The following is a 14,048-nucleotide window of genomic DNA, read 5'->3' as shown; positions in this document are numbered from 1 at the left end:
ACCCGAGGGGATGACACCAGTTATGTCTGCCTACACTTCCACAGTGGATGTGTAATGAGGATAGTGACTGCTTTACTCCCACTCTCTGTGTGTAAAGTTCATGAGCACATGGCCATCCTTTACTTTATAACCTGGAGCTGGGGCTTCTGGAAAGCAAAGGAATAAAGGTGGGGTTGGCCTTTTCCAAACCTACGTGGATTTGCTCTCAGGACTGATTTCACAGAGTGCAGCACTCTGCGGCTGCCCTGCAGAGGATTCCAGACTTGCTGACTCTGCCTGGGATTGCTTGGCCTGTGACCTCATAAGATGCTCAGGTCCTGGCTGGATGAAATCAGCTTTCAGCCTGTAAAGCCATGTAAGCATGCAAACTGCTGGGGAAAGTAGGAGAGCTCAAGGACTTAAAGATGTTTAATTGGCTTATGGAGCTAAACTCCTTAGAGAACTTAGGCTGCTGTGAAAAGGGAAGCTGGTTTAAATCCCCAAATCTCCCTGCTGGAAGGGAAGCCCAAGTGTGCTATAGGGTGGCAGTTCAGGACCTGGCTGTGGCTCAGCTCCAGCACAGCACCATCAGTCCTCCAGAGGGGACAGGTCTCCTGGGTGGCACAGAAGCTGCTGTGGCCAGGACATCTGTCTGAGAGGCTGCTGAAAGCAGCTCTAATCTGGGGAGGTCTGAGCACTCTTTCACACCCTTGTGAAACAGAAAGACAGAGACAAGTCAGAAATGGAAACCAGGAGGTCTGTGAACATGTGGTGCCTTTGTTTCTTTTTATTTGAAGGGGGTTTTTTTCATTTTGGGGAGGGTGTTACTGTTTTTATTGTTTGGTTTGTTCTTCAGGCTCTCATTATGTCTCATGTGATTAAAATGCCCCTATTTTCTCTTTTCTCAGAGAAAAGTCATTTCTCTTTCTAGTAAAGTTAGAGCTTCAGCTATTCCAAGCGGGCACATGAAACCATTTTGTCCTCAGTATTAATTTTTGTGCCCCCTCCTTTCACTGAATCCAAGTCTTCATTTCTGCTGCGTGCATTACTAGAAAGATGTTGGAGCTGCTGCCTCAGCAAAGCAGTGTTGGAGGGAAAATCCCTTCCCTTGTCTTTCCTTGCTTATGCAGCTGATCCCATCAGCCCTTGTCCTACAGTGTTGCACTGAGGTGTTCCCACAGAGTGGATATAGTTTGGGGCTCTGGACAGTGTCCAGGCAATGGCAGGAGGGTGTGCACATAACCTGGCACAAGCTGCTGTTCAGGTGAATATTGTTTCAATGGGTTTATTTAGCAGTCGTTTCCAAGTTATCAATAAAAACAGCAAACGCACCCAGTCTCAGACCTGTGCAAACACATTTCTTTCCCACAAAACTTCCATGACTAAATATCAGTGAATAACTGGCAGATGTACAGAGCCTTCCTATTCTTCCCAAACCACTAAACAACTTGTCAGATTTAATTTTTAAAATGTTTACAGCCTCAGCTGACAGCTGCACTGTGCAGCAGCAACATCAAGGCGAGTGCACCTACTCAATGCTCTGCCCAAAACACTGTGAAGTGCAGAGAGAAGCTGACAGACCCCACGAGAGCTGTGCTGCCTCTTTCCAGGCTGAGCATGGTGTTACAGGCACAAGTGAAACTTGGCTGGAAGTTATATGCAGGTTATTAATATACAAAGATAGAGAATGTTTAGATAGGACTGGCACAGATCTACAGGAAAAGACACAGACTTACTCATCAGTTAATGTTGGAAGAGGACACTGTTGCTCAATGCCTAAATGAGCTTTCCTTTGCCTTTCCCACCCAGAAGACACACACACACAACTTAGGCACCCTCCCAAATACAGGATACATTTCCCTTGACGAAAAGAGGAGAATTTAAAAGACTCGGGCACTGCGCTGAAGCACCCAAGTGTGTTTGAAATGGTCGGAGTTGGCAAAATACTGAGATGAAAAGCAGCTTGGAATTAAATGGAAGTTGGAGCAAGAATAGAGGAGACTTTCCCAAAGATGTTTAATAGGTCACAGAGGGCAGGTTTTGTTCCAGAGGGCTGGATAGAGGTTTATAAATTACAGTTCCTCTTTTGCTTTTTTTTCGCCTCCTCTAAGAAAAGGAGAAGAAGAGGGCCTGGGAAATGCAGATGTGTAAGAGCGACTTGAGCAATGAGTTGGGCTTTTTTTGTAGCTAAGGCAAGGTTAAAATTGTGTAATTTTGTGAGGCACAGGTTAGGCTTGCAACAGGACCAAAATATTATGCTTAATTTACTGAGACTGTGCCCGAATTGACACACTACATTGAGAAGGCTAAAAAGATGGGATAAAGTTAATTTTTTTTTAAATAATTTTCTGAGTAAGAACATTTAAAGTTGTTGATCTTTATTTTTCTTCCTTTGGGAAAGAAGGGAACAGAAACCAAACCAACACCCTGCCCCCAAAACCCCATGCCCAAGACTTTGATCTGACAATTCCTCCAAACTAATGGTGATTCAGATACCAGTTCCTTTTTAGCTAACCACCAAACTTCAGTAGTTTGGATGAAAGGGAACCGTGGCCTGAGTCATCTAGAGTTAGCATTTGGTTGGCAAAGCTTTGCCTGCAGGATTTTCTAAAGTCAAAAAAACCCTGCTTGTCTGCCAGAATTACCACAACTTGTCTTGCTTTCAGAAAAAGACCGTCTGCCATGTGATATTTTGACTGATGAATTTAATGTGGTAGTGATTAAACTGTGCATTGTCAGTTTTCTTTGTGTTTTGTTTTTTGTGGGTTTTTTTTTGTTTGTTTGTTTTGGGTTTTTTTTTGGTTTTTTTGCTGGTTTGTTTTTTTTTTTTTTACTGAGAGATCTGCCTGTGAAGAGGCAGCATCTATTTTTTTCCATAATTGCATCTGTTTCAGAGAGCAGACAGATGTTGGGTTGAAATTCATTATGGTATTCATAAACCCCATTGGGATCTGATGACCTAGTAACATATAGCTACTGTTCTTTGCAAAGTGTTTCAAAGTGTTCTTACTTTGAATGAAGAAATAAATTTGCAGATGATGGGAGGGAAGGGGAAAACCTCTAGCGAGGCAGATGGCTGCACAAGAGCAAGATACAATAGTTATACAAAACATGAGAGTTCAATTTATTTCAATAAATTATCTTTATTTTGCAAAATTGCCAGCCAGCCTTTGCGCACTGGTATCATTGTAGGAGGCAGATACTGACTTGGTATTCTGATATCAGGCAGAGTCGCAGTGAAATAGTGACACGGGAAAGAAAAGAAAATGAGAGTAGGAAAATTTCTCATGGAGATACAAAATAATAGAAATAGCTTTCACACAGGCAAGCAGTTATCTATATAATTAATGTATTACTGCACAAAATCAGCACTGAGGATTCAGCTGGTGCTGGAACAGAGTCCAGAGACAGGAGTGCAAAACACCATCGTTCCAGAGGATGTGCCTCCTCTCCCTGGAAGTTGGTGTGGCTGTCTCCAGGGAGAGCAGAGCTGTGTGCTGGGCTGATGGGGAAACTGGAAACTTCCAGGGGCAGCATTTGTTTCCTTGAGAAACTCCGAAGGGCTGAGCTGAAACAATGCAGTGAAGTCCTGGGTCAGGCAGCCTCGCAGGGTTATCGGTGCTGCTCCCTGTGCTGTGTGGGGACAGCCTGGCAGGGCTGGCTTGACTGGGTACCACTGGAAAGAACACAAATTCCTGCAAAACTCCCAGTGAGCGGCATTTGGGGTAATGCACATTTTGTGGGAGAACTATATATTAAGTTTCAGCCTTGGGCAATGAGGTGGACATCCTGGCTGGGATTACAGTAGTCAGAGGCACTTTTTCCAGCTTGCCTGTCCACTCAGGAATCCTTTGGGAAGGAAGCTGTTTGGTCTCATTTTGGATATCCTGTGAAACTGAACTAGCATGGTTGCCAGGAACTCAAAATGTTATTTAATTTTTAAAGAGCTGAAAACTACTGTATGTGCTACTGAGTACTGTACAGGAAATTACTGTTTTGGTTTGTTTGTCTGGATTTCTGGTATTTCCAGTTTACTCAGGATAGCAGCCCTGCCTCTTGATCCTAGTGCAGCAGTGTCTGCAAAGTGGAAATCTGAAGACAGATTCAAGTTTAAATATGACTTTCTGGCCCAGCCTTAATGTGTTTGGAATGAAGTGGGAATTTTCTTCAGTTCAAATAGGAGAAAGCATGAGAAATATTCAGAGAACAATCCAACAGTGCATTGAAAACGACATTTTACTGTGATTTCCAAGCACTGTAGGGATGGGTCCCAGAAATGCTGAAGATATGAAGTGGATTGTGTTGGTAGGGATTTTTGACTCTTTTAACTATACTGGAATGTAAGTGGATGTCCATGGCCTGAAACTTAAATCTTCCCTTTGTAGTCCAAAAACATTTTGCAGAGCTGCACTAAGTTATCCTGGTATTTTCCAAGGTGTGACCTGATAAAAGTATTCTCTGCTTTTCTGTGGTCATGAAATAGAGCTCCTGGCATTGTGTGACTGCTACCAAGCTAGCATCCAGACATATTCAGGCTGTATACAAGCCTATAAAGACTTTTAATGTGTAACCGTAGCCAGCCAAGGGTTGTCCCCTAAAGAAATACTAAGGAGATATCTAAAATCTCTAGTTCATATAAAAGCCAAAAGTAATGGAGAATTTTGTGAAGTATTTTTATTCTGGGAGAAAAGTGCTGATGTTGGAGCATCAGCATCAATCTCATCAGATGCCTCAGGCATGGGCATAACACAGGCTCCTTACAGAAGGTAAGAAAGCTTCCAGTAAAATAAATCTCTCAGGCAGTATTTCAGTGCCAAGGAAAGCTGGTGCTCATAGAGATCCTGTCTAATGTTGGTGCACGTACTGGCGAGCTGCTGCAGAGAGGAGTCCTGGGAAAGGCTGGCTTACTGGGATGGCTCTCCACCATGAAGCTGGGAGCAGGGGAACCCAGAAACTTGAAGAGGGATTTGTCTCCTACCTGGATAGCAGGGAGCCTAACTTGAGCTTTGGGGTTTCTAAGCTTCATGTCAGATTTGTATCCCAAAAATGCTGGGAAATATATGCTGAGGGTTGGCTCTGGAGTCACGGATGTGGCATGAGCTGTTAAGTCTGGCTGTTCCCACAGCCATGGGAATGGCAGGGATGTCCATTCCCTGAGCATCATCTGATTATTTCAATAAAATGATCATGTGTATTGGAGTTTTATCAAATTATATTTTTTCTGAATTTATAGTTCAGAGAACTGAGAAAGGCTGAAAAGAGTCAGTTTGTCATTTTCAGGCTAAGCCCAAGAAGCTGTTTGTTTCCTGTAGACCAGAAATCTTGTTCTCTTATGAGTTATCTTCTTTATTCCTCTGCCAGCTTCACACCTGTAGCTGAGACCCAATGTAAACAAAGCTAGAGGAAACAGGCCAGCATGTCAGTTTGAGCCTCAGCTTTAAACACTCTCTTCCTTTACTGAGTGTTACATCTGGCAGGGGCAATTACTCTTGGTAGGATTATTATGGACCCAAATCTGTGTTAGGATGATGACAGAAGAGCTCAGAATTAGCCCCATACTTCTGGGGTACAATGGCATTTCCTCTGCTGAAACAAAGGAAGTTCTTTCTCCTTCATTCTTCCACTTCCCTTTTAATACACAACATCCTTTGCATGCACATTGACATTTGAAAGGTTTTTATGTTCGGGTCTGTGGTTGCCGAATTTGGTTTCAGGGTTTTGACTATGGCTGTTGGAGAAGAAAGCTGTACAGATAGCATTTAATTGTCTCTTGTGTTTGTTATGCTTTAGTTGTTTGGTGATTTTAAAATTGAATTTATTATTAAGGGAAGCTGTTCACTTTTTATTATTGGTAAGGTGAATGTGGGTTTGACAATTGCACTAATGCACTGAATTTGTGATTCCTGGGAGTTACTCTGCCACACAGCTACATGCAGAAGAGCAAGGTGGAAGAGCCTGCTCACAGGTCAGCAACAGCACAAGCACCCTGTTTGGTCAGGGCTTTGGGAAGGATTTACCATGAGCAGGGCACGAGGCTGTGGGGGACACCTGGAGCACATTTCTGTGTCTGTAGAACCAGTCAGCAAGCTGGTGAATAACTCAGGCCTTGTAAATCTGGTTCTACTATGTAAAGTAGGCTTGTCCTTGTGGCATATGTAGCCTCAACAGATCTGCTGTGAATATTGGTGGCAAAAGCAGTTGTTGCTTCTGTTCCACCTGCAAGGCCTTTAAGGGGAAATGATGCTCTGCCTACCTCAGCAGCAAGGGAAGAACTGCTCAGAGCCCTGCCTGCAGTGGTGTGAGTGGAACTGGAACACCCACAGAAACTGCAGGGTGCAGGCAACAAAATGTGGTGGTAAAAGCACATAGCAGGGATAGTGAGATCTGCCTGCAAAAATACTACAAGCCATGTTCTACTTGTAAACACTTAATACTTCTCATTTTTGAGTAGAGCTTTCTGTCAAGTGGAAATTAATCCTCAAGTTGGGAGTACTCACCAGAGGTGAGCAAGGCAGGTAGGATTAATTTCAGCAAAGGATCTCTTGAAGAGATGGAGAAGGTGAGAGGGTGTTGGGTAGACAACAGTAGGGAGTTTCACACCAGTTCTCACCAGGGAAGCAGGAAGGAAGTGGAAAGTGGCAGGAGACAAAGGACAGCCTGAAGGTTAGAGAGAAGAGATAAATAGGGATTGTGAGAAGTAACACAAGCAAAAAGGCTAATGGTATATTTATGTAAGACAGGAAGGCTCGAATGGGAAGCAAAGCTCTGGCTTAGCTTTGACAAAGGTGACGTGAGGGCCAAAATTTTCTAAATATTACCCAGGGGAGAACAGGGGGCTGGGCTGTTGTTGTGTGTGGATTTCTGCTGCATTGCACATCACTGCATTGCGCGTTTAGTTCTTCAACAAACTGACACTTTAATGCAGTGATTGGCCTCAACTCTTTAGCAGTGCCTCCACATGCTGGCCTGAAGGCAGGCAGAAGCACAAATTCAGGGTCACATTAGTAATAAGGTACCCAACGTGGGCTGTTGTACAAGAATACTTTGAAGCTGAGTGTTACATCAGCACTTCTTTCAAGGAAATTGCCAAATGCCTTTATTACAACACTGTCTCTCGCTGCTGGCATTGCAGCCGTCCTGGTGTGCTAACAGGCACCAAAGATACTTCGATCACTTTGTTTTGATTTATGTCTGCTACTGTGAAAGAACTGATTGAGAATTCCGGCCCCTTGGCTTGCTCCCTGCAAGGGGACAACTCCTTGAACATCCTTCGAGAATGTTTAAGGACTTTGTCTCGGAAATATGCATTTCCACTGATACTTTTCTCTAAATACGAGGCCCAAGAACACCCACAAGTCCTTCCAGCCTGCTACACCAGGGTTGCACGACGTGTTCTTCCTGCGGTCCCAATTGCCGGGGAAAGGAGGCAGCGAGGTTGCGGTGCCGCGCTTGGCTCTGCCTGCGGCGCTCGGGGCCGGGCTGGAGGAGGGGGCGGCTGCCAGATCAGCACCGCGGGCACGGCCCCTGCCCTCGATCCGCGGGGCTGAGCAGGGGTGGGAGCAAGGGTGGGAGCAGGGATGGGAGCAGGGACGGGAGCAGCGATGGGAGCAGGGACGGGAGCAGCGATGGGCGCAGCGATGGGAGCAGGGACGGGCACAGCGATGGGAGCAGGGACGGGCACAGCGATGGGAGCATCGCTGCCGTCAGCCCCTGGGATCGTGTTCGCAGCGCCCGTTACCTGAGGGGAAGGGGCTGGGAGTGTCTCAGCCGTGTGTGCATAAAATCCTCTTCGCTGGATGCTGTCAGTGCAGTTTTGGGGGATTCAGGGGCTTGCTTAGAGGCTGGCGCAATCTCCCCGTGCGGGAGCGCAGCGCCGGGCCGGGAGCGCGGGGCTCGCCGCGCCAGAGGGGTCCCCGCTTCTCGGCCCGGCCCTTCGCGGCCCCGCGTGGGGCGGTGCGTGCAGGGAACCTCCCATATCCCATATTCCAGAGGCGATCGCCCCATTCCCGCCCCGCGGGGAGCGCGCGTGGGGGGCAGAGCGCGGCGCCCCCGCCCCGCGGGCGGCAGGTGGCCCCGACCCCCGCCGGCGCCGCACGTCACTTCCTCGCAAACTTTTCCCCGAGCTGCTCCCTCCGCCAAAGTTGCCGGCGGCGGCCGCCCGGGCCGGGGAGGGCGTTGGGGCGGGCCGGGCATGCCCGGCTCCCTGCGCCCGCCGGGGCACGGCCGGGCCGGCGCGGGCCGCCCGCGGCACCGCTAGCTCGGGGCGGCGGAGCCATGGCCCGCAGCCTGGACGGCATCGACCTGGCGGCGCTGCGGGTAAGGACGGCGGGGGGACCCCCTGACCCCCTGCCCCGGGCTCGGGGCTGCCGGCCCCGCTGCTCGCCTCCGCGGCGTGTGCGAGGCTTCACCCCGCGCTGTCCGCTCGCCGGAGGCGGTTCCGCTCTGCGGCGGTGCGGGGACCGAGGGACCGAGGGACGTCCGTGGGGACGGCGGGGCGATGCTGCCCGAGGGGCTCGGGGCTGCAGCCTCGGGGCTCTCCCGGGCTCCCGAGGTCGCGTTCCCTTGACTGGAGCGGGGGTCCCGCGGGAGCGCTGCGCCGCGGAGCCTCCTTCCCCTGGCCGGATAATAAATAATTCCTGCCGACAGCCCTGAAGGTGTTGTGGGTGCTGTGGAGAGAAAACAAACGGGAAACTAGGATCTTCTGGAGGAAAAGATGTGCGTGCGGGGGTGGGGTGGGGGAATTGGCTTTTGTGGCCTTTTTGTTGTTTTTGAAGTTTGGGATGGTTTATTTCCACCCCCCTCCGCTTCCCCCAAGCTAGAAAAGTCAGCATTCACCAGGTTTGCTGTGAATTTTTATTGTTACGTTTCTAAATGCAAGCCAAACTTTGGCCACATTAAAAGCTGTGCTGTCAGTGTGTCACATCCACAAAGCGGTAGCAGGGCTGTGTGTGATGCCCCGAGTTCCACTTGCCCCTTTTCCTCAGGCTCTGACCACCGAACAACCCGTCCAGCCCAGGCAGGGCTTTTGTGGAGCGCTCTCGACAGAAGAGGAGGGAAGAGTTCAATTGTGGCAAAAAGCAGTCATCCCCAGACAGTGAAACCAAAGAAAGCCACTTTCTAAAAATATCAGGGAAAAAAGAAAGAGGGCTGGGACAAGCTTTAGCAATATTCACATGGTGGGGAGGGTGTTCCAGACTGGAGACAGAAAGAGGAAAAGCAGCAGGGACAGTAAAGTTAAGAAGGATGGCAAAAGGCTTCTGGCTTAGCAAGCAGAAGTGTCATCTGGCTCTGCTATGAGGTGTAAGGCAAAATAATGGAAGTTCTTCTTTAGAGCTTTAGCAGACAAATCTCATCTCCTTAAATGAATAAGGAAATAGTGTGAGTTTGAAAAGGAGTCATTCTGTGAAGCAGACAGCAGGCTTTGTGACAGAGCCATCTGATTCACAGCCTCTAATGGCTGAGCACTGTGAGTTTCAGCCTCAACAGGGGAAAGGATAAATGGAAACTCCTTTGTGTACATCAGCAGACTTAGTTTGGGGTTCTAAGTAGGAAATGGGAGGCAGGTGAGGCTGAGCTGTGGGAGTCAGTTAAAGACAGGTGCCTTGCCTTTGCTGTGTCTGAGGTGTTCCTGGGGTCTGGGGGTGCTGTGCTCTAGCATCCCATGATTGTGAGCAGGGTCATTTTCAAACTGAGTTTGCCCTGCTCCCCTCCAAGTGGGTGTTTGCAGGGCTCTCCCCTTTCCCTGGAGAGAAAGAGGCCTGTGCTTTCCTAATGTTGCTGGGTTCACCAGGGCAGTCAGAGGCTAAAAAGCCCCTGAAGTCTGCATTAGGTGCTGAGGTCCAGAGGCCCTGTGGAAGAACTTGTGCTTCAGACACCTGTATCCTCTTTAGCTGCAGGGATGTGAAAAGTGCATTTTGGTCATGCTCTTGCTGTGTCTGTTGCTTTTCATTCTGCCTTGCAGAGGAGATGGATGTGGCCTGGGTGCCTCTGGGCCAGCAGTCTTGCTCTTGCTTTCTGAGTGCGCTGCAGATGACTCAAGGCAAACCAAGGTGCTCACCATATGGTAGAATGTATGATGGTAATTAACCTTAGAGTGATGAATGTTCAGGCCAGGATTTTTGGCATCTTTCAAAGGGGATCTAGCAATTTGGCGGGTGCTGTCTGGTGAAGGGTTAGCTGGACCATGGTCTTAAGTGTTAGCTGAGAGCAGCCACTGCCTCAATTATGATATGTAACTCCAAGGTAATTAAGAAGGTGGCCCATTGTGAAGAGTGCCAGCAAATAATGCAATGCTGATATCCAAGCAAACAAGGGCAATCCAAGGACCAGAGCCCAGATTAATATCCTTTATGACTCTTAACAAGGCTTGGTTCACTGTGGTGTCCTGATTAAAAGAAGAGAGATGGCCAAGTATTTGGTTGCACTCAGACCTGTGTAGGCTTGAGACGTTAATGCTTAATTTGCAAGCAAGGAGAGGATAGGATAGGATTTACCCTATATTAACTTTAGTGCTAGTGTTTATTTAGATAATTGTTAGGGTCTTTCCTAGAGTGTCAGAAGCCTTTAGAAGCAAACTATTAGAATGCTAAAGCAGAGTTAAATTTATTGAAAGTGGAAAGAGAAGCTAATTTTGAGGCACTTAAATTACTATATTTGCATAAAAAATTAGCTTAGAGAAGAGTGAAGACATCACATACTTGGTGAGAGAGGCAAAGAACAAATTGAAAATGTAATTTAGGTTCCTCTCAGTTTCTGTGGGCGCTTCTTAATTCAGCAGTGCTGCAGGAGAGGTGGGGAATTAGGGTGCTGCTCATGCTTCCATGTAGATATTATACATGGAAGCCCTTTACTGGGAGAGCTCCTCAGAGAGCTGCTCTGAGTTTCACTGCCTGGACCATGAGCTGCCCACAGCAAACTTCTGTGCAGAGGTTGCACATGAAGCAGAGGTTTTGTACCAGCCACCAGTTGCTTTAGCAGTAGCAATGGTTTATTTTCTGACTTTAGCCCCGCTGAAGTAAAGCATTTGTTTATATCCAGACTAGTCAAAACATAAAATGAGGAAATGAGAAGAAAGCAAAGACAACTTTAGTGAGATCCAGTCTTGTAGGCATTCTTATGCTTGTGTTTAAGTCCAAATGTGAGTGTTCCCATTGATTTCCTTTTCAGTGAGGGCTTTTGGAGTTGGGGTTTAAGTCTAGAAGGCTTACTGACTTGTTTTAAAATAAGAGACAGAGGAAAAGAGACACAGACTGACCTGCATGTGTCACAAGTAAGTCATCGTGATGTGATTTTTTTCATTGCTTTTTTAAAAAAAGAAAAAGTCTTATAAGGTTGACCATCCAGGAAGTTTTATATTAAAACTCATTTAACTTAAAACCAAATTAACTCATTAGTTCTTTCAGTTATGGAAATCTGGGCTGTGTTGCTCTGAAACCTCTTGCCATTTATCATGCCAGTTGTGCCAATGAAAATATAATCTGCTCAGAAAAAAAGCCAGTGTGTTTCCACTGGGATTTTGCCAAGGTAAACATTTCCGTATCAGATATGAAGAAAGAATTACTTATATTAGAAGATTAACATATAAGTGGAGTGGAGAGTAGCTTGATACCTCTAAAAAAGATGTTTTGCAACCAGGGGCATAGAAATTGTTCTTCTGAGATAATGTTTTTCTGTATCACATCCCGCAGCAGTATCAATAGTCATTAGCTGACATGACAGATTGCTGAAGCAGATGTGGTAAAACTGACACATGGAGTTAATATTTTATATAGAGCTCTCAATGATACTGTGGCAAGAAATGAGCAGTGATAAATGGCTTAGCCAGAAACCAAGAAACTGATCTCTTGAGTTCTTAATGGTTTTAAATAAATTGCTCAAGTGAGTTTTAACTGAAGCACCAGATTTTTTTAATGTACTCAGTCATTCAGGGGCAGGCATTGCCCATGCCTTGCAACAAGTTGGGCTGCCAGTACCTGAGGGGTTGCAGCAATGCTGCAGGAGAGCTTCTGCTGCACTGGTTGGTGTCAGAGCAACTGGTGCTATAGCACAGGGATAGAAGTTGGTTAATGTGGAATGCTTGACTGATCACCCGACTCATTAATCTTTTATGTAAATTAACAGCAATCTAGTTTGGGTTCAAAGCCAAGAGTTCAATACCTCAGTTAAATTCACTTTGTTATGTTTGCAGAGCAGGAGAGTTGAGTGTTCTCAGCCTGCCTGTAAGTTAAGCTTACCTGGTTTGGTACATTTCCCTTCACTAAGGAAACTGGGCTTAGGTGCTTTATATTGTAATTTTTTCAGTTCTGCTCTTTAGGATTTTTTCTTTGTTGCATTGCTCGTACCAAGTGTTTCACAGCAGCTCAGCCAACAGTGGCTAGCTCAGTGTGGTAAGGCTTAGGAACCTGGAGTTTTTCCTTATTCTTCTGTAAGCTCAGTCAGCAGTTGAATTCTTGTATTTTTCACACACCTTTATTTATTTGTTGTATCTTCTGTAGTGCCATTCTGCCAAACTTCAGAGTTATTTTGTATATAGAGTTTTGCAAAACTTGACTGAAAACTTAAACATTAATGCATTTCTTACCCTGTGATTTGGTGATTTCCCCTTTAGTGTGTAACACAGGTCATTAGGAGATTTCATTTTGATGGTGTACAATTAGTTTCTGTTATGAAGTGGTTGCTTTAATCCAAATAATATTATTTCTTCTGCTTTTTGCAGGACCCTGCTGGAATATTTGAACTGGTGCAGGTTGTTGGAAATGGGACATATGGACAAGTCTATAAGGTTTGGATGCCTCTTTAATTCAGGATGCTGTTCTTGGTAAAGCTGTATTAGCAGAAGTGAGCACCATCTAAGAAGGTGGACAATTGTTCCAGTAACAGCCTGGTTTATCTTGCTCTCTTTTCTTCATAATGCAAAATGTGCTACCTGTGAAATTCAATGGCCCTTCCTTTATTGTCTCTTTGCTGCCTCAGGTCACATAAATCACTTTCGTACTGACTTCCCTCTGCTCTGTGCTTACCTTCTCTTTTTCAAAATTATTTAAGAGTTGTCTGGCAGAAATTTACATCAGTGATGGCTAAATTTGGCCTGGACTGGGTGAAGTTCAAAACTCAGACAGCAGTGCTCTTAAAGACAGAGGTATCCATTAGCCCTGCTCTGCAGGCAGGCAATGAAGTCTGATTTCTGTCATTACCTTTGTCACTGTGGTATCACAGCAGAACCACCAAACAAAAAACTACAGCAATTAACATTGTTTGCCACAACATAGCTCTCTGACACTATGCAGTGTACAGCTTACTTTACTTTACTTACAACAGCAAGCCTAGAAAAGTGTTCTTTCACTATGAAGCCTTCCCTAAAGGTGATTTAAGAACAGGAAATAGTTGTGATTAAATAGAGAACCAAGTTCCCATTTCAAGAATGAAGGCAGAGAAAGGAGGAGGCCATGCTGCTGAACCCTTGGAGGTACATCACAAGTGGAATCAATCTGTGTTCCTTCTCCCTCAGGTCCCACTGCTGATAAGCCCCTGCTTGGCAAGTCCTTGTGTGTGTTCAGGCTCTTTGTGCATTGATCCCTCTGTGGAAAAATGCACAAGGGTCCTGTTGTAGCAATGCAGGACTGTTCTTCTCTCTCCAGTGCACCAAGTACATGCTACATTTTGGTGTCCATCCTCTGGTGGCAGATCTGCTGTAATCACATTTTACTTTCCCTTTGAAGCTACAGGTTCTGGAAAATGCTTTACTGAGCAATTCTGGGAAGTCTCTCTTTTCCCATGCTACCATTTAACAATTATTATTTTTATGTCAGAAGCAGGATTTTTGTCATGTAGCTCTTTGTGATGGTAATGTCTGTGTTGTTTCTGAGATTGTCATTCAGATACTGCTCTTAATACTGCTGAATTAAAAATACACACTTAGGGGTTCACACAGACAGATTAGAAGCCGAGAAAGATTTATAGGTGCTGTTGTTTCTTACCTGTAAAAAGATGCCAAACCTACTGATTGTTCTGTGAAATAGTTGACTTTCTTTTTGTGTCTGGATTTATTTTATATTGGGAAAGCAAAATTT

General features: G+C 45.9%; 1 protein-coding gene across 1 annotated transcript in view; it reads left to right on the top strand.

The window, feature by feature from the left end:
* The first annotated feature begins 8,253 nt into the window (after positions 1 to 8,253).
* NRK (Nik related kinase) overlaps positions 8,254 to 14,048 on the top strand; it is an 87,661-nt gene continuing 81,866 nt past the window's right edge. The window contains exons 1-2 of the mRNA XM_062503139.1: positions 8,254 to 8,295; positions 12,695 to 12,760. Of these exons, the coding sequence (XP_062359123.1) occupies positions 8,254 to 8,295; positions 12,695 to 12,760 (108 nt within the window). The remainder of the gene's footprint in view (positions 8,296 to 12,694; positions 12,761 to 14,048) is intronic.

The sequence above is a fragment of the Cinclus cinclus genome, chromosome 15, assembly GCF_963662255.1.
Source record: "Cinclus cinclus chromosome 15, bCinCin1.1, whole genome shotgun sequence".
NCBI classification, from domain to species: domain Eukaryota; kingdom Metazoa; phylum Chordata; class Aves; order Passeriformes; family Cinclidae; genus Cinclus; species Cinclus cinclus.
Note: the sequence above shows the minus strand (reverse complement) of the source record. Positions and strands in the feature narration are given on the sequence as shown.